General features: G+C 46.3%; 1 protein-coding gene across 1 annotated transcript in view; it reads left to right on the top strand.

Annotated features, from left to right (window-relative positions):
- The first annotated feature begins 485 nt into the window (after positions 1 to 485).
- Positions 486 to 25875, top strand: part of LOC126253358 (uncharacterized) — a 214097-nt gene continuing 188707 nt past the window's right edge. The window contains exon 1 of the mRNA XM_049954631.1: positions 486 to 654. Within this exon, the coding sequence (XP_049810588.1) occupies positions 568 to 654 (87 nt within the window). The 5' untranslated portion in view covers positions 486 to 567. The remainder of the gene's footprint in view (positions 655 to 25875) is intronic.

Here is a 25875-nt window from a genome sequence, read left to right as displayed (position 1 = left end):
TGTTCACGCTAACCACGGGACCACGGCGCGCCTGTGCTCGTATCATCCTTGATGTTGCCTATGTTGCCCATGGACTACTCAGTTTGTATATTTTGCTTATTTTTTCATAGTTCCACACAACTTCTTCCTGTTTTCTCGATTGATCTGTGTTCAGTTTTTCAGGGCCTATCCACTGTGCCAAATTATAACTAAATCTGAGGGGGGTGCGATGGGGAGGTTCCCTTGTAAGTACAACTTCGTGCATTCTATTGGTTAGCTGTGGAGGAGGCTTGCAGACAGCGTCTGGGAAACTGGAGCTGTCAAAAGATGGTGGTGATGATGCAGTGGTTGACACCAGACGCTGCGGTGGGTAATACAGTGTGCTGGACGCCACGCGAGCCGAGCACCGGAAATTCGTGACGTACAAGTGACACAGAGAGAGGTGGGGAGGGGATGTGAATGAGAGCGCTCAGAAAGGCAGGTAGCTGACAACACGGACACGAGTAGAGCAGCAGGCGGCAGCACGCGACCCAGACACAGAGCGGCGCAGCGCCGGCAGAGTGCAACATAGAAGACGCAGACGTCGACATGGCCGGCTGCTGGCTGTTCCTCGCAGCTATTGCTGGGCTCCTCCTGGCAGCCGGCGCCGCATTCGCCGCCGCGGTCACGCCACAGGTAAACACGCGTGTCTCACACCATACCACACCACAGGGCCCCCACTCTCTCGACTCGAAAACGCTCTCAAAGAAATTCTCGCAAATGGAACGTGCAGCGTTAAGCTACTTGTTGCCACAAGGGAACTCGAACTTGTAGGGGTACCCTACAGCCACCGAATAAAGTTGTGATTTTTGTCGCCGCGGATATCTGAAGCAGTACTGTCCATAAACCTTTGAACAGCAGTTGGTTAGTTCCATGTTCCACTAATTATACTAACGTCTACATCTACATACACTACTCGCCATTAAAATTGCTACACCACGAAGATGACGTGCTACAGACCCGAAATTTAACCGACAGGAAGAAGATGCTGTGATATGCAAATGATTAGCTTTTCAGAGCATTCACACAAGGTTGGCGCCGGTGGCGACACTTACAACGTGCTGACTTGAGGAAAGTTTCCAACCGATTTCTCATACACAAACAGCAGTTGACCGGCGTTGCCTGGTGAAACGTTGTTGTGATGCCTCGTCTAAGGAGGAGAAAAGCGTACCATCACGTTTCCGACTTTGATAAAGGTCGGATTGTAGCCTATCGCGATTGCGGTTTATCGTATCGCGACATTGCTGCTCACGGTCGAGATCCATTGACTGTTAGCAGAATACGGAATCGGTGGGTTCCGGAGGGTAATACGGAACGCCGTGCTGGATCCCAACAGCCTCGTATCACTAGCAGTCGAGATGACAGGCATCTTATCCGCATGACTGTAACGGATCGTGCAGCCACGTCTCGATCCCTGAGTCAACAGATGGGGACGTTTGCAAGACAACAACCATCTGCACGAACAGTTGGACGACGTTTGCAGCAGCATCGACTATCAGCTCGGAGACCGTGGCTGCGGTTACCCTTGACGCTGCATCACAGACAGGAGCGCCTGCGATGGTGTACTCAACGACGAACCTGGGTACACGAATGGCAAAACGTCATTTTTTCGGATGAATCCAGGTTCTGTTTACAGCATCATGATGGTCGCATCCGTGTCTGGCGACATCGCGGTGAACGCACATTGGCAGCGTGAATTCGTCATCGCCATACTGGCGTATCACCTAGCGTGATGGTATGGGGTGACATTGGTTACACGTCTCGATCACCTCTTGTTCGCATTGACGGCACTTTGAACAGTTGACGTTACATTTCAGATGTGTTACGACCCGTGGCTCTACCCTTCATTCGATCCCCGCGAAACCCTACATTTCAGCATGATAATGCATGACCGCATGTTGCAGGTCCTGTACGGGCCTTTCTGGATATAGAAAATGTTCGACTGCTGCCCTGACCAGCACATTCTCCAGATCTCTCACCAACTGAAAACGTCTGGTCAATGGTGGCCCAGCAACTGGCTCGTCACAATACGCCAGTCACTACTCTTGATGAACTGTGGTATCGTGTTGAAGCTGCATGGGGAGCTGTACCTGTACACGCCATCCAAGCTCTGTTTGACTCAATGTCCAGGCGTATCAAGGCCGTTATTACGGCCAGAGGTGGTTGTTCTGGGTTCTGATTTCTCAGGATCAATGCACCCAAATTGCGTGAAAATGTAATCACATGTCAGTTCTAGTATAATATATTTGTCCAATGAATACCCGTTTATCATCTGAATTTCTTCTTGGTGTAGCAATCTTAATGGCGAGTAGTGTAGATACTCCGTGGCCGAGGGTACCACGTACCACTACATGTCATTTCCTTTCCTGTTCCGCTCGGAAATAGAGCGAGTGGCAAAATACTGTCTGTATGCCTCCGTATGAGCCCCAATTTCTCGTGTCTTATCTTCGTGCTCCTTAACCGCAATGTATGTTGCAGTATTAGAATCGTTCTGCAGTCAGCTTCAAATGTCGGCTACCTAAATTTTCTCAGTAGTGTACATGGGCAGGGAGAGGGAAGAAGGTAGTTGGATTCAGCATAGTGTTTAAGCCTTTTCTTGGTCAGCAGCTTTAACTGGACATAAATGCCTCCGTTCTGAAAGGAAGTCAGATCGTGTCACGTAGGCACAACGCAAGTTGCTCTTGGAGAAAACTTGCAAAGATTTGACTAGGCCTTCGAAATAAATTTTTTAAAGCAATTCCCTAAAATACACACATCAAAAATGGTTTTCATCACCGCGATCCCGAGAGTTCCGGAAGCTGTACAAAAAATTGGAATAGAGTTCAACATAAACGTCATTCCCGACCTTTTTATTGCTCATGAATATCACGCATTGCATGTTGCACCACCATACAGCGAGACCTTCAGAGGTGGTGGTCCACATTGCTGTACACACTGGTACCTCTAATAGCCAGTAGCACGTCCTCTTGCAGTGTTGCATGTCTGTGTTCGTCGTGGCATACTATCCACAAGTTCATCAAGGCACTGTTGGTCCAGATTGTCCCTCTCCTCAACGGCGATTCGGCGTAGATCCCTCAGAATGGTTGGCGGGTCATGTCGTCCACATACAGCCATTTTCAATCTATCCCCAGCATGTTCGCCGGCCGCGGTGGTCTCGCGGTTCTAGGCGCGCAGTCCGGAACCGTGGGACTGCTACGGTCGCAGGTTCGAATCCTGCCTCGGGCATGGATGTGTGTGATGTCCTTAGGTTAGTTAGGTTTAAGTAGTTCTAAGTTCTAGGGGACTGATAACCACAGCAGTTGAGTCCCATAGTGCTCAGAGCCATTTTTTGAACCCAGCATGTTCGATAGGGTTCATGTCTGGAGAACACGCTGGCCACTCTAGACGAACGATGTCGTTATCCTAAATGAAGTCATTCTTAAGATGTGCACGATGGGGGCGCGAATTGTCGTCCATGAAGAATAATGTCTCGCCAATATGCTGCCGATATGCTTGCACTATCGGTCTGAGGATGGCATTCCCGTATAGTACAGCCGTTACGGCGCCTTCCATGACCACCAGTGGTGTAGTCGGCCCCACATAATGCCACCCCAAAACAGCAGGGAACCTCCATCTTGCTGCACTCACTGGACAGTGTGTCTAAGGTGTTCAGCGTGATCGGGTGGCCTCAAAACACGTCTCCGACGATTACCTGGTTGAAGGCATATGCGACATTCATCGTTGAAGATAACGTGATGCCAAACCTGAGCGGTCCATTCGGCACGTTGCTGGGCCCATCTGTAACGTGGTGCATGGTGTCGTGTTTGTAAAGATGGACCTCGCCATGGACGTCGGGAGTGAAGTTGCGCATCATGCAACCTATTGCGCATAGTTTGAGTCGTAACACGACGTCCTGTGGCTGCACGAAAAGCGTTATTCAACATGGTGGCGTTGCTGTCAGGGTTCCTCCGAGCCATAATCCGTAGGTAGCGGTCATCCACTGCAGTAGTAGCTCTTGAGCGGCCTGAGCAAGGCACGTCATCGACAGTTCCTGTCTCTCTGTATCTCCTCCATGTCCGAACAACATCGCTTTGGTTCACTCCGAGACGCCTGGACACTTCCCTTGTTGAGAGCCCTTCCTGGCACAAAGTAACAATGCGGACACGATCGAACCTCTGTATTGACCTTCTAGGCAGGGTTGAACTACTGACAATACGAGCCGTTTACCTCCTTCCTTGTGGAATGAGTGGAACTGATCGGCTGTCGGAACGCCTTCGTCTAATAGGCGCAGCTCATGCAGGATTGTTTACATCTTTGGGCGGGTTTAGTGACATCTCTGAACAGTCAAAGGGGCTCTGCCTGTGATACAAGGTCCACAGTCAACGTCTATCTTCAGGAGTTCTTGGAACCGGGGTGATGCAAAACTTTTTTGAGTGTGTGTATTTCTTCACTGGCTGCCAACTTGTACAATAGCGTCTACATCTACGTCTACATCTACATGGTTACTCCGCAATTCACACTTAAGTGCCTGGCAGAGGGTTCATCGAACAATTTTCATACTACTTCTCTACCATTCCACTCTTGAATGGCGCGTGGGAAAAAGGAACACCTAAATGTTTCCTTTCGAGCTTTGATTTCTCTTACTGTATTATGATGATCAGTTCCCCCTACGTAGGTGGGTGTGAACCAAATATTTACGCATTCGGAAGAGAAAGTTGGTGATTGAAATTGCGTAAATAGATCTCGCCGCAAAGAAAACAGCCTTTGTTTCAGTGACTGCCACCCCAACTCGCGTATCATATCACTGACACTCTCACCTCTATTGCGCCATAACACGAAACGAGCTACCCTTCTTTTCACTTTTTCGATGTCCTCCGTCAATCCTACCTGGTAAGGATCCCACACGGCGCAGCAATGCAATTTAATGGGTTTGTCGCACCTTCTAAGTGTTCTGCCAACAAACCGCAGTCTTTGTTTCGCCTTCCCCGTAATATTATCTATGTGGTCTTTCCCATTTAAATTGCTCGCAATTGTAATTCCTAGGTATTTAGTCGAATTGAGAGCCTTTAGGTTTGTGCGATTTATCGTACACCCAAAATTTATCGGATTCCTTTTAGTACCCATGTGGATGACCTCGCACTTCTCTTTGTTTAGTGCCAATTGCCACTTTTCGCACCATACAGAAATTCTCTGTAGATCATTTTGTGATTGGAATTGATCGTCTGATGATTTTACTAGACGGTAAATTACAGCGTCATCTACAAACAATCTAAGGGGGCTGCTCAGATTATCACCTTGATCATTTATGTAAATCAGGAACAGCAGAGGGCCTATGACACTACCTTGCGGAACGCAACCGTCCTATATGCGGTCTCCTCTACAAGTGCACCACTCCTTCCTAAAATTCTCCCAATAAACCGAAGTCTACCATTCGCCTTCCCTACCACAGTTCTCACATGCTCGTTCCACCTCATACCGCTTTGCAACGCTACGCCCAGTTACTTAAACACCTTGACTGTGTCAAGCAGGACACTAGTAATACTGTATCCCAACATTACAGGTTTGTTCTTCCTACTCATCCACATTAACTTACATTTTTCAAAATTTAGGGCTAGCTGCCATTCGTCAGACCAACTGGAAATGTCGTCTTATGTCTTACTACAATTACTCAACTCAGATTGCTGCCCACCCTGTCCGCGAAATCTATATACAGAACAACGGTGGTCCCATCACAGTTCCCTGGGGCACTCCTCACGGTACCCTTGTCTCTGATGAACACTCGCCGTCGAGGACAACATACTGGGTTCTATTACTTTTTAGCGACGAAGCCCACTTTTATTTGGGTGGGTTCGTCAATAAGCAAAATTGCCGCATCTGGGGGACTGAGAATCCGCATTTCGCGATCGAGAAGTGCCTTCACCCTCAATGGGTGACAGCGTGGTGTGCAACGTCCAGTCACTGAATAATCGGTGCGATATTCCTTGATGCCACGGTACGTGAAGGTTATGGAAGATGATTTCATTCCCATTATCCAAAGTGACCCCGATTTGCACAAGATGTGCTTCATGCAAGACGGAGCTGACCCCCATCTACATCTACATCCATACACCACAAGCCACCTGACGGTGTGTGGCGGAGGGTACCTTGAGTACCTCTATCGGTTCTTCCTTCTATTCCAGTCTCGTATTGTTCGTGGAAAAAAAGATTGTCGGCATGCCTCTGTGTGGGCTCTAATCTCTCTGATTTTATCCTCATGGTCTCTTCACGAGATATAAGTAGAAGGAAGCAATATACTGCTTGACTCCTCGGTGAACGTGTGTTCTCGAAACTTCAACAAAAGCCCGTACCGAGCTACTGAGCGTCTCTCTTGCAGAGTCTTCCACTGGAGTTTATCATCTTCGTAATGCTTTCGCGATTACTAAATGATCCTGTAACGAAGCACGCTGCTCTCCGTTGGATCTTCTCTATCTCTTCTATCAACCCCATCTGGTACGAATCCCACACCGGTGAGCAGTATTCAAGCAGTGGGCGAACAAGTGTACTGTAACCTACTTCCTTCGTTTTCGGGCTGCATTTCCTTAGGATTCTTCCAATGAAAGTCAGTCTGGCATTTGCTTCACCGACGATTAATTTTATGTGGTCATTCCATTTTAAATCACTCCTAATGCCCACTCCCAGATAATTTGTGGAATTAACTGCTTCCAGTTGCTGACCTGCTATATTGTAGCTAAATGATAAAGGATCTTTCTTTCTATGTATTCGCAGCACATTACACTTGTCTACATTGAGATTCAATTGCCATTCCCTGCACCATGCGTCAATTCGCTGCAGATCATCCTGCATTTCAGTACAATTTTCCATTGTTACAACCTCTCGATTTACCACAGCATCATCTGCAAAAAGCCTCAGTGAACTTCCGGTGTTATTCACAAGGTCATTTATATATATTGTGAATAGCAACGGTCCTACGATACTCCCCTGTGGCACACATGAAATCACTATTACTTCGGAAGATTGCTCTCCATTGAGAACGTTCTGTTATCTAGGACCTCTTAAATCCAATCACACAATTGGTCTGATAGTCCATATGCTCTTACTTTGTTCATTAAACGACTGTGGGGAACTGTATCAAACGTCTTGCGGAAGTGAAGGAACACGGCATCTACCTGGGAACCCGTGTCTATAGCCCTCTGAGTCTCGAGGACGAATAGAGCGAGCTGGGTTTCACACGATCGTCTTTTTCGAAACCCATGCTGATTCCTACAGAGTAGATTTCTAGTCTCCAGAAAAGTCATTATACTCGAACATAATACGTGTTCCAAAATTCTACAACATTCTGGTTGTGGGATACCCAGAGGCGACTGACATTGGCCTCGCTTGGCCTCCATATTCTCTGGATCTGAACACATGCGACTTCTTTTTGTTGGGCTATATTAAAGACAAGATGTACGTCAATAATCCGGAAACCACTGCTGAGCTGAAAACAGCCATTCAGGAGCATCGATGTTACAACACGTCAGCGGGTAGTGCAGAATTTCGCTATTCGTCTGCGCCACATCATCGCCAATGATGGCAGGCATATCAAACATATCGTAACCTAAACCCGAATATTTGTAGTGATGTTTACAAGTTGAATAAAGTGTGTGCACGCCGTAATTTGTAACTACACTCCTGGAAATTGAAATAAGAACACCGTGAATTCATTGTACCAGGAAGGGGAAACTTTATTGACACATTCCTGGGGTCAGATACATCACATGATCACACTGACAGAACCACAGGCACATAGACACAGGCAACAAAGCATGCACAATGTCGGCACTAGTACAGTGTATATCCACCTTTCGCAGCAATGCAGGCTGCTATTCTCCCATGGAGACGATCGTAGAGATGCTGGATGTAGTCCTGTGGAACGGCTTGCCATGCCATTTCCACCTGGCGCCTCAGTTGGACCAGCGTTCGTGCTGGACGTGCAGACCGCGTGAGACGACGCTTCATCCAGTCCCAAACATGCTCAATGGGGGACAGATCCGGATATCTTGCTGGCCAGGGTAGTTGACTTACACCTTCTAGAGCACGTTGGGTGGCACGGGATACATGCGGACGTGCATTGTCCTGTTGGAACAGCAAGTTCCCTTGCCGGTCTATGAATGGTAGAACGATGGGTTCGATGACGGTTTGGATGTACCGTGCACTATTCAGTGTCCCCTCGACGATCACCAGTGGTGTACGGCCAGTGTAGGAGATCGCTCCCCACACCATGATGCCGGGTGTTGGCCTTGTGTGCCTCGGTCGTATGCAGTCCTGATTGTGGCGCTCACCTGTACGGCGCCAAACACGCATACGACCATCATTGGCACCAAGGCAGAAGCGACTCTCATCGCTGAAGACGACACGTCTCCATTCGTCCCTCCATTCACGCCTGTCGCGACACCACTGGAGGCGGGCTGCACGATGTTGGGGCGTGAGCGGAAGACGGCCTAACGGTGTGCGGGACCGTAGCCCAGCTTCATGGAGACGGTTGCGAATGGTCCTCGCCGATACCCCAGGAGCAACAGTGTCCCTAATTTGCTGGGAAGTGGCGGTGCGGTCCCCTACGGCACTGCGTAGGATCCTACGGTCTTGGCGTGCATCCGTGCGTCGCTGCGGTCCGGTCCCAGGTCGACGGGCACGTGCACCTTCCGCCGACCACTGGCGACAACATCGATGTACTGTGGAGACCTCACGCCCCACGTGTTGAGCAATTCGGCGGTACGTCCACCCGGCCTCCCGCATGCCCACTATACGCCCTCGCTCAAAGTCCGTCAACTGCACATACGGTTCACGTCCACGCTGTCGCGGCATGCTACCAGTGTTAAAGACTGCGATGGAGCTCCGTATGCCACGGCAAACTGGCTGACACTGAAGGCGGCGGTGCACAAATGCTGCGCAGCTAGCGCCATTCGACGGCCAACACCGCGGTTCCTGGTGTGTTCGCTGTGCCGTGCGTGTGATCATTGCTTGTACAGCCCTCTCGCAGTGTCCGGAGCAAGTATGATGGGTCTGACACACCGGTGTCAATGTGTTCTTTTTTCCATTTCCAGGAGTGTAATTTACGGTTTTTTTCATATAGTTCAATAATTGGCACCCTGTATCTGTGAACTTATTCCATATGCTCGTTTCCTTTTTAACAGCCTGCAACGGGGCTCCGTGTCAAATGCTTTTCGGAAATCTAGAATTACGAAATTTGCCTGTTGCCCTTCATCCACAGTTCTCAGTAGATCATGTGAGAAAAGAGCAAGCTGAGTTTCGCACGAGGGAGGGTAGTAAATCTGGGAACTTTATTACGAATACTTCTGTAGTTTACTGATAAAACGATAAGGTCGATCCTTCTACTTAAAAAAAAAGATTAAAACTTTTCTAGCATGCATTGTGCCGTCTCCGACAGTATTACGATGTTATCGTTGAATCCTTATTTCTTCTCCATGGACTTTAAATTATAACCTAATTTCTCCATGGTTTCCTTCACAGATTGCTCGATCTACAGATGAAATAACATCGGAGATGGGCTACAGCCTTGTCTCACTCCTTACTCGGCTACTGCTTCCCTTTCCTCTTATAACTGCAGTCTGGCTTCAGTATAAGTTGTTAATTACCTTTCGCTTCTTGTACTTAATCCCTGATACCTTCACATTTTCGAAGCTGAAGTGCTCTCAACCTTCTCAAAATCTGTCTCTAAAACTACAGATGCTAAAAAACTTAGTTTTCTCTTTCTTTAACTTATCATCTAAAGTAAGTCGTTGTGTCTGAATTGCCTCACATTTCCAACTTTCTCTGGAACTGAAAGCGATTTTTCCCAAGACCTGCCTGTACCAGTTTTTATGTTCTTCCGTAAATAATTAATGTAACCTTAAAATATATATCGGGCGTATCTCCTAAGAATCGTCAGCCGCATTTTCTGTCCTGTTTCGGTATATATTTCAAATATTTTTTCAGACAAATGTTGCTCATCACGAATTCCATGCGACGCCTAGTGTCTAGGGTAAGCGTCGGTTTGTTTTCCGTTACATAGCAAATGATTTTTAAAACAGAATTTTACGTATCCATTCTATAACGCGGCCCCAGGTTAGTCTAGGGTGATACTGGTTTTATCGATTGATATTAACAGAGACAATAAAATACACTGGTGTCTAAAATTAATGCAACGAACCGCTATTTCCCCACCCTGTATCTAGTTGTAATCATACAAACTGTCAGCAGATGTCCGTCGTGTTCTGCAAGGAAGATGGCATTCCGGTCAACGGACAACCACGTCAACAATGACGTCACGGCACCTATCAAGCGGGGTAGTGTTTGCAGGGTAGTCTCACATCCGCAGTCGCTGTGTACACAGTCACAGACGGTGCAGTATGGCACAGAGAAGACACCTACCAGACTCTCTGCTATGGAGGGCCGTGGGAAGAAAGGAAGCAGGATAGTCGCAAACTGATGTCGCCCGATGGCTTGGTGTGAATCGTTCTGTTGTTTCACGGATGCGGCAACGGTGTATAGAGACCGAAGCTGTATCCCGAAGAAAAGGGCGGGGCCGAACATGTGTAACATCAGAAAGAGAGAACTGTTATGTGGCTGTAAGAGCATAACGGTACCGCCTTAGTACTCCTCGGCATCTGACATCCGATCTGACACCATCCACTGGACGTGCCGTATCGAGGCAAACGGTCTACAGAAGGCTTCGCAGATTGGCCTATACTGTCGGAGACATCCTGTATTCTACCTCTGATGCGTCTTCACAGACGGGAATGCCTAGTCGTTAAAATGCCATCTAGACGGTCGAACATTGATCTAATGTTCTTTAAACAGATGAGTCCTGATTTGGTATGGAGAGTGATTATCGATGGATTCGCATCTGAAGGGAGCGTGGAACACGATTTCCGGGCCCATGCATGTGGAAAGAGACCGAGATCGAGGAGGATCCGTAATGGTGTCGGTAGGGATTATGTTGGCCACCAGAACACCTCTTCATGAAATTGCACGGGTGAATCGGCAAGCCGTAACTGCTGCCAAGTATCGTGACGAGATCTTCGGACCTCATGAGCGGTTGTTGCGAGTTGCTGTGCGCCCAGACTTCGTGTTGCTGGACGACAATGGTTGGTTCAAATGGCTCTGAGCACTATGGGACTTAACATCTGAAGTCATCAGTTCCCTAGAACTTAGAGCTACTGAAACCTAACCAACCTAAGGACATCACACACATCCATACCCGAGGCAGGACTCGAACCTGCGACCGTAACGGTCGCGCTGTTCCAGACTGAAGCGCCTAGAACCGCTCGGCTATTCCGGCCAGCTGGACGACAGTGCTAGACCTCATGGAGCATGGGTGTTCGATGTTTTCTTGAAAACGGAAGATATTGCGCGTGGCGTGGCCTGTTCGCTCTCCCCATTTGAATACCAAAGATCATGTCTGGGATGCGCTAGGGAGACGGGTTGTATCACGTCAGCATCCACCAACCAGTCTCCAAGATTTGTGAGCAGCTCTGCAGGAAGAATGGGCGTTATTGCCTCAACGTGGGACTGATGACATCATTCACTGCATCTTCCGTCGTTGTCAGGCCTGTACTGCAGCCAGAGGTGGTCACACCCCATACTGAGCGCATTAACCAGCTGTCGCAATGTATGTGCAAATCCGTTAAATAAAAAAAAAAAAAAAGAGAAGAGCATTTTAGAGCATTTTTGTCTACCGTTATGCATGTTGCGGTTGATTACGTTCTGTATTCTTTACATCGTTTCTACTTTACTGACAACTGGTTATACTGTTTCGTGATAAAATAAACGCAAACTTGCAAAAGTTCCCTTTGTTGCTTTAATTTTGGACGCCAGTGTACAAAGAATGGCCAGTATTTCAGCAGCGACTGAGAGGCGTTGCTGCATGGCCTGGACGGTACTATTATGTTGGAGTACTGGCTGTTTTTGTTGTGGTCTTCAGTCCAGAGACTGGTTTGATGCAGCTCTCCGTGCTACTGTGTCCTGCGCAAGCCTCTTCATCTTCGAATAACTACTGCAACCTACATCCGTCTCTATGTGCTTAATGTATTCATGTCTTGGTCTCTCTCTACGATTTTTACCTCTCACACTTCCCTGCAGTACTAAACTGGTGACCCCATGTTGCGTCAGAATGTGTCTCACCAACCACCCTTCTTCTAGTCAGGTTCTACTACAAATTTTTCTTTTCCCCAATTCTATTCAGTATCTCCTCATTAGTTACATGATCTGCATATCTAATCTTCAGCAGTCTTCTGTAGCACCGTATCTCAAAAGCTTCTGTTCTTTTCTTTTCTAAACTGCTTATCGTCCATGTTTCACTTTCATACACGGCTTCACTCCGCATAAATGCTTTCAGAAAGTACTTCCTGACACTTAAATCTATATTCAATGTTGACAAAGTTCTCTTCTTCAGAAACACTTTTCTTGCCATTGCCAGTCTACATTTTATATCCTCCCTACTTTGCTTCCCAAGCAGCAAACTTGCAAAACTTCCCTTTGATGCTTTAATTTTGGAAGCCAGAGTGCAAAGAATGGCCAGTATTCCAGCAGTGACTGAGAAGCGCTGCTGCATGGCCAGCTCGGTACTATCACTTTTGGAGTTCTGGCTGTTGTCGTTGTGGTCTTCAGTCCAGAGACTGATTGACACTTTAAGTGTCTCATTTCCTAATCTAATTCCCTCACCATCAGCTGATTTAATTCGACTACATTCCATTATCCTCGTTTTGTTGATATTCATCTTATATCCCCCATCCAAGACGCTGTCCATTCCATTCAACTGCTCTTCCAAGTCCATTGCTATCCCTAAAAGAATTGTAATGTCAGGAGTACTGGCTACGCTTCGCATTTTAGTGTATCTGTTAATACATATAGATAAAACCAATATCACACTAGAATAATCTGGGACCGCTCTATTGAATGGGCACATGAAATCCTGGTTGAAAAATAATTTTGTTTGCTACGGGAAACAAACAGACGCTTTGCGTCGAAACTGGGTGTGTCATGAAATACGTGATGAGCAGTATTTCTTTGTGCTGACTGCCGCTACACATAAGAAGCGATAGTGAATATATGTGCAGAAACACCAGAGAAAATGTGCCTATCGACATTTCGGAGGGCCAGTCGGTACATATATTGCCATGGAGATGATTCGAGTTCGATTCCCTGTACTGTGAGGAATGTTTCCTTGTTGGACGACTGGAATGATGTCACGCCACTTCATGAGGCCTACAGAGGAGCTGCTTGAGTTGGTAGTGGCGCCTGACAGCGGTCGGGAGAACGGTGTGCTGGCTCCGTTACTCTACATCACGGATCCAAATGACCCCATTTTCATAGGGCGACACGGCGGTCGGTCCACACTGAACTGGCCCGTCAGAGATGGAACATAGACTTGGATGTATTTTAAATTCATTTAGAAAATATTCGAAATTATTTCTGAAAATATGAATGTTCTAGGAGCTACAGTCTGGAACCGCGTGACCGCTACGGTCGCAGGTTCGAATCCTGCCTCGGGCATGGATGTGTGTGATGTCTTTAGGTTAGTTAGGTTTAAGTAGTTCTAAGTTCTAGGGGACTGATGACCTCAGAAGTTAAGTCCCATAGTGCTCAGAGCCATTTCAACCATAAACGCGATCACTTCAAAACAGCGCCAGTTTTAGCAGCAGAACTCAACCATAATAGGGGAAAGCCGGTGAGTGTTAAGTACGGTAAGAGACGTCTTCAGGCAGTGAATCTTAATGGGCCTGTGGCTGCTAAGGAACCATTACTGACGGCTATTATTAGGAAGAACAGGCAACACTACGCGAGACAACATGATAGTAAATCAGCGGTAATTTTCATTGACAAATCCAAATTTGAGGTCTTTGGCAGAAAACGAAGCAAATTTGTTCGCCTGTTGCCAGGTGAACGAATGTTACACCACTGTTTATCTCCACATTAAAGCATGGACGCGGTTCCCTCATGGTCTGGGGATGTTTTGGAGGCGGTATGACTGATGATCTCGTGCAAATAAGCGGAACAGTGAGGTAAGGTGGTAACCATTGCATGCAAAGCCATGTGGAAGACGTTTGATCGACAAAGAATTCGTTATACAGCAAGATAACAGCCCTAAACACACTTCAAAACTGTGTAAAGCGTATTTGACAAATTTAGAGATAAAGAAGGAACTGAAAAATATGATCTGGCCACCCGAATGCCCCGACTATAATCCACTGAACTGCTTTGTGGTCACTTGGCTAGAGCAGTATCATCAAGGCCTATTACCATTGTTGCCGGCCGCTGGTGGCCGAGCGGTTCTGGCGCTACAGTCTGGAACCGCGCGACCGCTACGGTCGCAGGTTCGAATCCTGCCTCGGGCATGGATGTGTGTGATGTCTTTAGGTTAGTTAGGTTTAAGTAGTTCTAAGTTCTAGGGGACTGATGACCTCAGAAGTTAAGTCCCATAGTGCTCAGAGCCATTTGAACCATTTTATTACCATTGTTCATCACCTCTGGACCAGACTACAAGAGGAATGTCGGCATATCACCGAGGAAATCCTGATGAAGCTGATAGCAAGAATGCCTCGCGTACGCAGAGCAATGATTAGAGCCAAAGAAGGCTACTTTCAGGAGAGTAAAATTTGACTGCATGTATTCAGCTTCAAGAAAAGGTTATTTCAGTAGTGACTTATGAGTATTTCTAACATTCCTGGTTCCAATTTTCGTTTTTTTCCTCGAAATCACTGATGTTCAAGAACTTTTGAGCAATAGCGTATTTTAATTTCTCTTTTGGGACGGTCTTGCCTCGGAGGTTTTAGCGAGCCACTCGTGAGTGAACTGCTGGCGTATTAGCGTGGCTGTGTTTGTTTGGCGGGTAGCCGGTCAGCAGGTGCTGCCATGTCTCCTTAACGCTGTTATGAACTGCAGTGGCGCATTACCTCCCAAGAAATGGGCATAGTCAAGACCGAGTCGATTTCAGGTTCTTAGGCAGTCGTCACGTGTCAGAATATACTTATATCTACGACAAGATCTGTACTCTCTCTTCGTGAGGGTACTACCATGCCAGTCCTCGACCGTCGCACACACTCGCGAATAAGATACTGAAATAGCATTGTCCTTACTGAAAAGCAGCTATCACTAGAGACCTGATTATATGCATCACAAAAACCTTAAAATATGCATGAAAAATGCTTGAAAATGCATGAAAAGTGTAGAAATATGCAAGATCAAATAACAAAAAAACATGGTAGTTACTGCGTGCATTATGTCGAACCCATGCATATCAATTAGGAGGAAGAGCGCCGGCTACGCTCAAAATCGGTACATTTATAACGCTGATATTTTCTGAATACTTTCTGGTAGAGGTTAGGAAGGGGGCCTTTCTGGGATTATTTTCTAAAAATTTGCAGAAGGGGGACGCATACCGTGTTTCAAGATTTGTTCCTTCTTTGCTATTGCTGTCGGCAACAAGCGGATGCGATGCGAGTGAGTCACAGCGAAACAGTCGATATCTACAGGACCAACTTTGAGATATATCGCACGAGGGTGGCATGCTCAAAAACTCCGTAATATTTTATTTGAAAAACAACCAAGAATCACGAATTTTTTTAAGCACCATTAACTTTTAATTAATAATATTGGACCAAAGCATGATTTACAATTTATTTTACTTTTTTCCACTATTGTAAACATAAATACCAAGTACTGTTCCAGATGTTCGGTAGTACGCATGATTGTGTCTTCGATCACTCGAAACATTTTTATAAGCAGAAAAGCACTGTTCTACATTAGCTGAGTTACTGGGAAGTATTTAAATTTAGGTGCAATGTTGGCACTTATTGTTTCTGGTAAAATTTCACCCGTCCCATTAATAAAACAATCAATTTGGCACAAGGGTTCAAAGCCTGGGTTATTGTTTAAAATGTTTTCAAACTTTTCTTTAAGTTTTATTGGGAATACCTCCGGCAATGAGGAGTTCACTGGAATAATTTTATTCATTAGCTGAATAGATTCATTCAACGCCAAACCTTGAGTTTCAAGCTTTTTGATACTTGCAGGTATATGGGAAAAATCTGTGCTAATCACAGCACTGTGTTTTTAGTAACGGCATCATTAAAAGCATCCTTACACTGGTAAACTGTCAAAGCCTCTGAACTATCGAAATCGTTTACTACCCCTCTAACGGCCTCGAAATGTTCATTGTAAAACAACACAGCTTCGACCCATGTACCCCAACGAGTTACCACTGGTTCGGGAGGTAAAGGCACATTTGGTAGTTTTTCTTTGTAGGTCTTGATGCGAGCAGGAGCCTTTGGAAACACTTTCTTTGTGAATGAAATCAGTTTATTTACATTCACAAACGTGGAACGTAGTTCTTCAGCGAGACGAGGTACTCCACGAGCAAAGCACATGAATTAAATTGGGATAAAATACTCAGAGTACTTTTCATGCTTTGACCATATAGGGAGCAGCATTTGAAATAAACACAAACATCCTTTCAGCGGTAGAAGATTCTGGAAATATTTTTCAAATACCCTCATTCACAAATCTGGCGATCGTAGAATCATTCACTTTTTCTAGTTCTTTGCAGGCCGCTAAATAGGAAGAAGAAGGCTCTTTTTTTTTTTTTTTTAAAAAAAAAGCACCCACAATAAAATTTGGAATGTAGCGGTCACAAGTGTCTGTAGTTTCATCAACTGAAATCCAGATATTGCTGTCATTGAGTTCATTGTGTATTTCTTCCAGAACATTTACGTAAATTGCCGGTATATAATTTTTACGTAATGTTGATCCATGTGGTATATTTTGATTTAAGCAATATTTGCTTAGAAACCCTTTGAGTATAGGGTTTGTAAGTTTGTGAAGAGGAATATTGCTTACTATGAATGCTTCGCATAGATCCATGTTAAACCGACGTTTTTGGTTAGATTTGGGCAAACCTCTGATACTCCAACTTTCTGTTGTCAGAAGTTGTCGTGGTCCTTTCTTCTGTATTGCTGCGATATAAAGACTTGTCTTGTCATGCTGGTCTACTCGATACTTTTTTTTTGCACGAAACGTTTTCTCGCAAACTCGAGAATATTAAACAATTCCTTCATATGTAAATGTTCCAGGATGGTCAGCTATCCACGGAACGCCGTTTCTTTTTTCGGGAGACATGGCGTACACCACGTTACGTACTACAAGTCGTAAACACATTCAACTGCGTACAAGTAAATAGAAAGCTAATCTGAAACAATGGACGTGCCACTAAAAGCTTGCGTAGTTTAATTTAATTGTTGCCGACGCGTACGGTATGACAGCGGAGGGGATCACCCGGGGGCACGGGCGCAGGAGAATTGACTCTCTGGCTGGTCTTGTTCCTCCTCTGCAATGATTTCGCTAGGCAATGGCCTCTCGCTTAGCGATTGCGCGCAGTCCTAGGGCGCGGTGAGACATCAAAACTAGATCGAGCTAGCGACATCTCGTCTAAATGTTTAAAATATTGTAAACACAGAGCGAGTTCAAATGTGTGTGAAACCTTACGGGACTTAACTGCTAAGGTCATCAGTCCCTAAGCTTACACACTACTTAACCTAAATTATCCTAAGGACAAACACACACACCCATGCCCGCCGGGATCAGCCGCCCAGTCCACGACTGCTGCGCCCGAGACCGCTCGGCTAATCCCGCGCGGCTAAACATAGAGCGAAAATATGCATCGTCACTAGTTCTTAGTTAAAATATGCAATAACTGGTGAAAAGGAGCCAAATACGCAATATACAAACGCATATAGTCCCGTCTCTAGTTATGACTAATCACAGCGGACAAGACATAAGGCACTGACGGAATTCCTGTTAGATTTTAAGCTGAATACGCTGTGGATTTATTATTTTCTGGACCACATTTATCCAAAATTTGTTGTAGAGAGAATGGTCATTTGTGAGTCTAGAGGAGTACAGGTCACTCCCGTGTACAAAAGTATTCGACAAGACATGATAAGAACAACAGAGAAAAATTGGTGACGTTCGCCTGTTCCAGGACCATAGAGCATATTCTCTGTGGATGAGCCAAAACACTATGGTGACAGCGTGTTAGTCCATCTCTGGAACGCAGTATAGCAGCGATTGTTGATCCGACAAGCTGTTGGTAAGTTTCCGGTTGAGTGTGACATGAGGTGTCTACGCACAGGTCGCGTAATTCCTGTAAATTAAGGGCCAATGGTTCGTGGGCGCGGAGCTGCCGTCCGATGACGTCATAGATGTGTTCCATCGTGTTCAGAACAGGAGAGATTGCTGTGGAAAACATCAACGTGAGTTCACTATCACACTTCTGGAACCACTGTTGCACGATTCTGGGCTTGTGATGAGGACAGTTATCCTGCAGGAAAATTCACTGAATATAGGGATGTAAGTGGTGTTCAGTAATGATCACTTAGTCCACAGCTGCCAGGGTGCCCTCAGTTGCTACAATAGTTCTCACAGAAGCCGATCTAAATGTCCGCTGTAGCATAATGTTCCACTCACTGGCCCGTGCTCGTGGTGCGGTGCACGTTACGAGCAGACGTACATCTGGATGACAGCGTATCCAGACCCGACCATAGACCTAGTGTAATAAGATATGTGATTCATGCTATAAGGTGACGCATTTCCTAGATACATAACCACAATCATGCTCATAAATTAAGGACAATGCTGATACATGGTGAAAGAACGCTCTGGTGGGCGGTTTGCGGGTTTAAATCACCTCTGGGTATGACCATGCGGTTCATTTGAGCTGCGGTCGTCGCACGGTGGCACTGGCAGCAGTCCACATACGCAGAGGTGTGTTGGTGCATGTCAGAGTACGGTGCAGCGAGTAAGTGTGCAGACGTTTTCAAACGTGCTAATGGTGACTGTGTGTTGAAAATGGCTCGAATAACACATATTGATCACATTATGTGGGGTAGAATACTAGGGCGCCTGGAGGCTGGTCAAACACAGCAGCCGGCCGGAGTAGTCGTGCGGTTCTGGGCGCTACAGTCTGGAGCCGAGCGACCGCTACGGTCGCAGGCTCGAATCCTGCCTCGGGCATGGATGTGTGTGATGTCCTTAGGCTAATTAGGTCTAATTAGTTCTAAGCTCTAGGCGACTGATAACCTCAGAAGTTAAGTCGCATAGAGCTCAGAGCCATTTGAATCATTTTTTTTCAAACACAGCAGATCGTAGCATGGGCCCTCCGTGTGCAACAAAGTGTGATCTCAAGATTATGGCAACGATTCCAGAAGACAGGAAACGTGTCCAGGCACTACAGTGCGGGACGTCCACAGTGTACAACACCACAAGAAGACCGATGTCTCACCATCAGAGCCCGCAGACGGCCACGAAGTACTGTAGGCAGCCTTGCTGGCGACCTTACCGCAGCCACTGGAACAGACACACAGTCTACAGATGACTGAACGGACATGGTTTATTAGCACGGAGACCTGCAAGGTGCATTCCATTGACTCCTGGTCAAAGGAGAGCCCGTAAAGCCTGGTGTCAAGAACACAGTAAATAGTCATTGGAACAGTGGTCCCAGGTTATGTTCACGGACAGTCCAGGTATAGCCTGAACAGTGATTCTCGCCGGGTTTTCATCAGGCGTGAACCAGGAACCAGATACAAACCCCTTAATGTCCTTGAAAGGGACCTGTACGGAGGTCGTGGTTTGATGGTTTGGGGTGGGATTATGACTGGTGCACGTACACCCCTGCATGTCTTTGACAGAGGAACTGTAATAGGTCAGGTGTATCGGGACGTCATTTTGCACCAGTATGTCCGCCTTTTCAGTGGTGCAGTAGGTCCCACCTTCCTCCTGATGGATGATAACGCACGGCCCCACTGAGCTGCCATCGTGGAGGAGTACCTTGAAAGAGAAGATATCAGGCGAATGGAGTGGCCTGCCTGTTCTCCAGACCTAAATCCCATCGAGCACGTCTGGGATGCTCTCCGTCGACGTATCGCTGCACGTCTTCAAACCCCTACGATACTTCAGGAGCTCCGACAGGCACTGGTGCAAGAATGGGAGGCTGTACACCAGAAGCTGCTCGACCAACTGATCCAGAGTATGCCAACCCGTTGTGCGGCCTGTGTACGTGTGCATGGTGACCATATACCATATTGATGTCGGGGTACATGCGCAGGAAACAGTGGCGTTTTGTAGTACATGTGTTTCGGGATGGTTTTCTCAACTTATCACCAATACCGTGAACTTACAGATCTGTGTCGTGTGTGTTCCCTATGTGCCTATGCTATTAGCGCCAGTTTTGTATAGTGCCACGTTGTGTGGCACCACATTCTACAATTATCCTTAATTTATGAGCATGAGTGTAGTCTCGACAATCCCGAGTCCTCTGCAGTCGTAACTGTCGATGTCGTTGGATCGACATGTGAACACTTAGGGGTCGCCTGTTACCCTCGTTCAATATTATACGTTGAACGGTGTGCTCCGAAAAACGTTTTCCTGCGTCAGCAGTGAATTCTGTCATCAGACCTGTCCGTATCGCTGCCTATTCTGGTTTACACCTCCGATCTCCACGGTCTGTGATGAAGCATGAACGTCAAATACATGTCACGCAGTCGTAGTTTAACCAACCGTCAACCACTGTGCACAGACACTCACGACAGTAGTTCGCGACCGAGCAGTCAGCTTCGCCGCGTGCGAAAGGCTCGTTCCCAGGCAGCGGATAACAGTAATCTCCTCTGTGTTCTATAGAACAAAAACTGAATCTAATCTCATCGAATGTAATCCACGTAACAGTTCCTTTTCACAAAACTCTTTCACAGTGTCTTCTCTGTAGCATTTCAGATGCTCTCATTCCATAATACTGGATGCAGTTTCATAGTTACGACCTTTACTTTCCTCATTTCATTCCGTGCACCTTGAGTACCCCTTCCTTCTACTGCCAGTGTAACTTATCCGCGTAGTATTTTTAATAATTCCCTTCACCATTTGGAAGTCAACCCTTTGCTCTTCTACGACCTTACAGCGTGTTTTTCCGGTATTTATCTCCGTACTCCACTCCTGCTATTCCTGCACTAACTTTGGTCGTTGGCAGTCAGCAGATTATACGAGGCGTATTTTTTAAGTAAGTGCCTTTTTTAAATTAGAAAAATACGTGCTAAGATATCTCAATAATTTTATTTTTACATGAAAGGCTGCACCTTAATCTACGCACTGACGCCATTACAGTCTGATTCTTCCTTGTTTACGTTGTGTACTGAGTGTTTAAGATGCCTCCGATAATCGTGAGTCCCACTGACTGTGAAGTATGGGCTGTTATAAGATTTCTTAGTGCTAAAGGCCTAAAAGCGATCGATATTCATCGTGAGATCTGTGCAGATTACGGAGAAAACATTATGAGTGATGGAATGGTAAGAAAGTGGGTGAGAGCATTTGAAGATGGCCGCACAAATGTGCATGATGAACATCGGCCGGCCGAAGTGGCCGTGCGGTTAAAGGCGCTGCAGTCTGGAACCGCAAGACCGCTACGGTCGCAGGTTCGAATCCTGCCTCGGGCATGGATGTTTGTGATGTCCTTAGGTTAATTAGGTTTAACTAGTTCTAAGTTCTAGGGGACTAATGACCTCAGCAGTTGAGTCCCATAGTGCTCAGAGCCATTTTTGATGAACATCGGAGAGGGCGTCCTTCGGTCGTTAATGAAAGTTTGGTGCAGGAAGTGGACCATAAAGTGAGAGAAAACAGACGCTTTACGATTTCCCCCTTGCGGGATGACTTTCCTAATGTTTCTCGTAATGTTTTGTATGGCATTGTGACCGAGCACTTGAATTACCGAAAATTGTGCGCACGTTGGGTATCGAAAATGTTGACGGATGTGCACAAAACCAAACGTTTAGACAGGGCATTGACTTCCTTGAGTGGTACCACAACGACGCTGTTGATTTCTTAAGCCAAATCGTCACGGGCGATGAAACATGGGTGGCCTACGTCACACTAGAATCAAAGCAACAGTCCATGGAAGTTGAGCAAGGGCATCGTTTTGGTGCAAGACAATGCCCGTCCGCATGTGGCGAATCAGACCAAAGATCTCATCACATCTTTTCGATAGGAAAATCTAGATCATCCTCCGTACAGCCCCTATCTTGCGCCCAGTTACTACCATCTGTTCCTGCACTTGAAAAGAACCTGGGCGGCCAGCGTCTTCAAGACGATGACGAAGTCAAAACAGTGGTGATGCAGTGGTTAACAAGTCAGGCGGCAGACTTGTATGAGGATGGTATTCAAAAACTGGTACAACGTCATGAAAAATGCCTCAATATTGACGGAAATTATGTAGGAAAGTAGATTAAGATACAGGCTTCCATGAAAAAATAAAATTGAGATATCTTAGCACGTCTTTTTTTAATTTCAAAACGGTACTTACTTAAAAAAACAAGCCTCGGACACGGTGCAAAAAAAAAAAAAAATTCAAATGGCTCTGAGCACTATGGGACTTAGGTTCTGAGGTCATCAGTCCCCTAGAACATAGAACTACTTAAACCTAACTAACCTAAGGACATCACACACATCCATGCCCGAGGTAGGATTCGAACCTGCGACTGTAGCGGTCTCGCGGTTCCAGACTATAGCGCCTAGACACGGTGCCACTCCTGAGGGTTTTCTGCGGTGTTTCGTTAGGTATTCGTGATTTCGTATTTACGGCGTGTAACTGGGGTCAGCCCAAAGAAACACTACTCATACCGTTTTACACGCGACCCCCAGTTTCGATGGAAAAAGTTAATTTGCTTCCTGTTCCTAATCAAATGATTTTTAAGGCGACATTTTACGTACCCATTCGATGGAGCGGTCCCAGATTGGTCTAGTGTTACCTTCGTTTTAACGGCGACAGTAAAGCAGGAAGATTAGCCGGTACTATAGCAGCGACAGCATAGCCCTGGCACGCGCTTCCTGCTACCGCCATGCGTCAGCGCTACTCAGCCGCTACTGGAGTACCGGCTGCACTCCCTGTTTTCCTGTTCTTCCATCGCGTTACCAGATCTTGAGTCGTCACCGCGAATCACTCGTTTGCAGTCATCCAGTGTCCAGTGACATTGCTGTTTCCGCCACCTCAAGTGCCACTTGGCTAAAGAAATATGTGGCTTGTGAGGAGCTCCTCGACCATTCTACTACATTGTTTTTGAGTCTCTACCCACATTCATTGTGCTATCTTGATTGCTGGTAGCACTTTGCAACTCACGAGAGATTTCTTCTGCTGATATCATGCGATTTTTTACAACAACCCTCTGCAATAGTCGACGGTTCCTGTCCATCAGTACTTAATGTAGGGCTGTTGATAAAATAGCGATGCCGGCCGGGGTGGCCGAGCGGTTCTAGGCGCTACAGTCTCGAACCGCGCGACCGCTACGGTCGCAGGTTCGAATCCTGCCTCGGGCATGGACGTGTGATGTCCTTAGGTTAGTTAGGTTTAAGTAATTCTATGTTCTAGGGGACTGATGACCTCAGCAGTTAAGTCCCATAGAGCTCAGAGCCATTTGAGTTTTGAAAATATCGATACATCGACTTTTTTCCAATATTTTCCCCAACGATATATCGATATCAAAATAGCAATATCGAATGCCGATATGTAAGACATTCCCGGTTTTTTTTGCCGCGTTAAGAACTGAGTCAGTTGCTCCCGACAATGACGATGGAGGCAATCGTAAAAAGCTCGAGATTTTATGCCGAACTGACGCCGCAGAAAAACCGAGAATGTTTTACATATCAATTCCGTCGCGAAAGACTTCATTCTCATCAAAAGCCGATATTTTTATTTCATATTTTTTTCACAACTTTCGGGACGTATCTGAAGTTGTTCTTTTGAAACCGTAATAGAATGTAATATTTCACTTTCACTGTGTGAAGGACTCTTACTGCTTTTTGAGCTTTCAACAAGTCCGCACTTTCTCTTTGACTGTGTGAATCAAGCATTTCACCGGGGGGGGGGGGGTGACGATGTGAATGGAATAATATTTCCGAAGTGAAGAAATAGCACACCAGTTGCGTTAAAAAACAACTTTTAACGCAAATAATGTGCTGTTTCTTCATATCAGCATTCTTCTAAAACAGTTGCTGAAAATTATGAACAAAAATCGAAACAATCTTTGCAGTGGGCGGCGACGTGTGAGGTGAAATGCCGATGTAATCGGCGCTCGGCGCTACCAACAGAGAATGCTACGTTTAACTTGACCATGCAGTTTTGACACCACAACTGCTACGTCGCTGGCGTTGAGAGAGAGAGAGAGAGAAAACAGGAAAGTCGACATGAAGTGTTCCGGACAAATTCGATACGTGACGAAACCGAACGACAGTCCATCGCAGAGGAGGTGGCTTACAAAAGGCTCTTTCGGCCTATACTTGAGTATTGCTCATCAGTGTGGGATCCGTACCAGGTCGGGTTGACAGAGGAGATAGAGAAGATCCAAAGAAGAGCAGCGCGTTTCGACATAGGGGTATTTGGTAAGCGTGATAGCGTTACGCAGATGTTTAGCAAACTCAAGTGGCAGACTCTTCAAGAGGGGCGCTCTGCATCGCGGTGCAGCTTGCTGTCCAGGTTTCGAGAGGGTGCGTTTCTGGATCAGGTATCGAATATATTACTTCCCCCTACTTACACCTCCCGAGGAGATCACGAATGTAAAATTAGAGAGATTCGAGCGCGCACGGAGGCTTTTCGGCAGTCGTTCTTCCCACGAACCATACGCGAGTGGAACAGGAAAGGGAGGTAATGACAGTGGCTCCTAAAGTGCCCTCCGCCACACACCGTTGGGTGGCTTGCGGAGTATAAATGTAGATGTAGATGTAGACCTTTTATTGTGCCACTTACATCCGGTTATCATGGTAGCGAAGCGGTTTTCGCCAAGCGTGAACGTGCATCGGTTTCCTTTCAGTTCTTGCTGTAAGGGGGATAGGCAAGACACTAGTTTGTTGATGTACACAATGTCTAATAATAGATCGATACTTAAATATACAGGTCTAAAACCAGCAGTGTATTTACAATGTAAAGCCGATATTTTTGTGGGCCGGAACATCCATATCATTCACGTCGAAATGCCGATAATTTCTCTCGACTTATCGAGAGATGCTAACGATGCTTTAAAATATCGATATATCGGGTTCTCGATATATTTAAAAATGTCAACAGCCCTAACGTGAAATATGCCTGGTCTCGGTTAGCTATGGCTGTTTCTTCGCCTTTCCACTTCACAGTCCTATCAGCAACACTCGAATTCGGCAGCTTTAGAAGCGTTGAGATGTCTCTGATGTAATTCTTACTCAGGTGACATCTGGCGAGTGCTCCATGTTAGAAGTCACTGAGATATCTTAAAGCACCTGCTTCGCTGTTACTGCTTCTCAACCGACACCACTATATCCCCCCCCCCCCCCTCTTTTTATACTGGCGACTCCGCGTCTAGTGACATCTAGTCGTCAGTTCCGTATTAAGTATCTGTGTCTGGATGCTTTTGATCAGATAGTTTGTGAAACAAATTCAGAGATCGTAACAGAGGTGTTCGGAGTACTGAAATCAGTATACAGTTTTTGATGTCGCTGAGCAACAGTCATACAGCGATTTTTAAAAGAACACGCTGTCATTTGACTGTATTGTTGTTTATTTAGTTACGACCCAGGTTTCGGCCTTTTGTGCTATTTTCAAGTTCAAAAATGGTTCAAAGGGCTCTGAGCACTATGGGACTTAACTGCAGTGGTCATCAGTCCCCTAGAACTTAGAACTACTTAAACCTAACTAACCTAAGGACATCACGCACATCCATGCCCGAGGCAGGATTCGAACCTGCGACCGTAGCGGTCGCGCGGCTCCAGACTGTAGCGCCTAGAGCCGCTCGGTCACTCCGGCCGGCTATTTTCAAGTGATTCAGTTTATGTCATTAA

The sequence above is a fragment of the Schistocerca nitens genome, chromosome 4, assembly GCF_023898315.1.
Source record: "Schistocerca nitens isolate TAMUIC-IGC-003100 chromosome 4, iqSchNite1.1, whole genome shotgun sequence".
In the NCBI taxonomy this organism is placed as follows: Eukaryota; Metazoa; Arthropoda; class Insecta; order Orthoptera; family Acrididae; genus Schistocerca; species Schistocerca nitens.
Note: the sequence above shows the minus strand (reverse complement) of the source record. Positions and strands in the feature narration are given on the sequence as shown.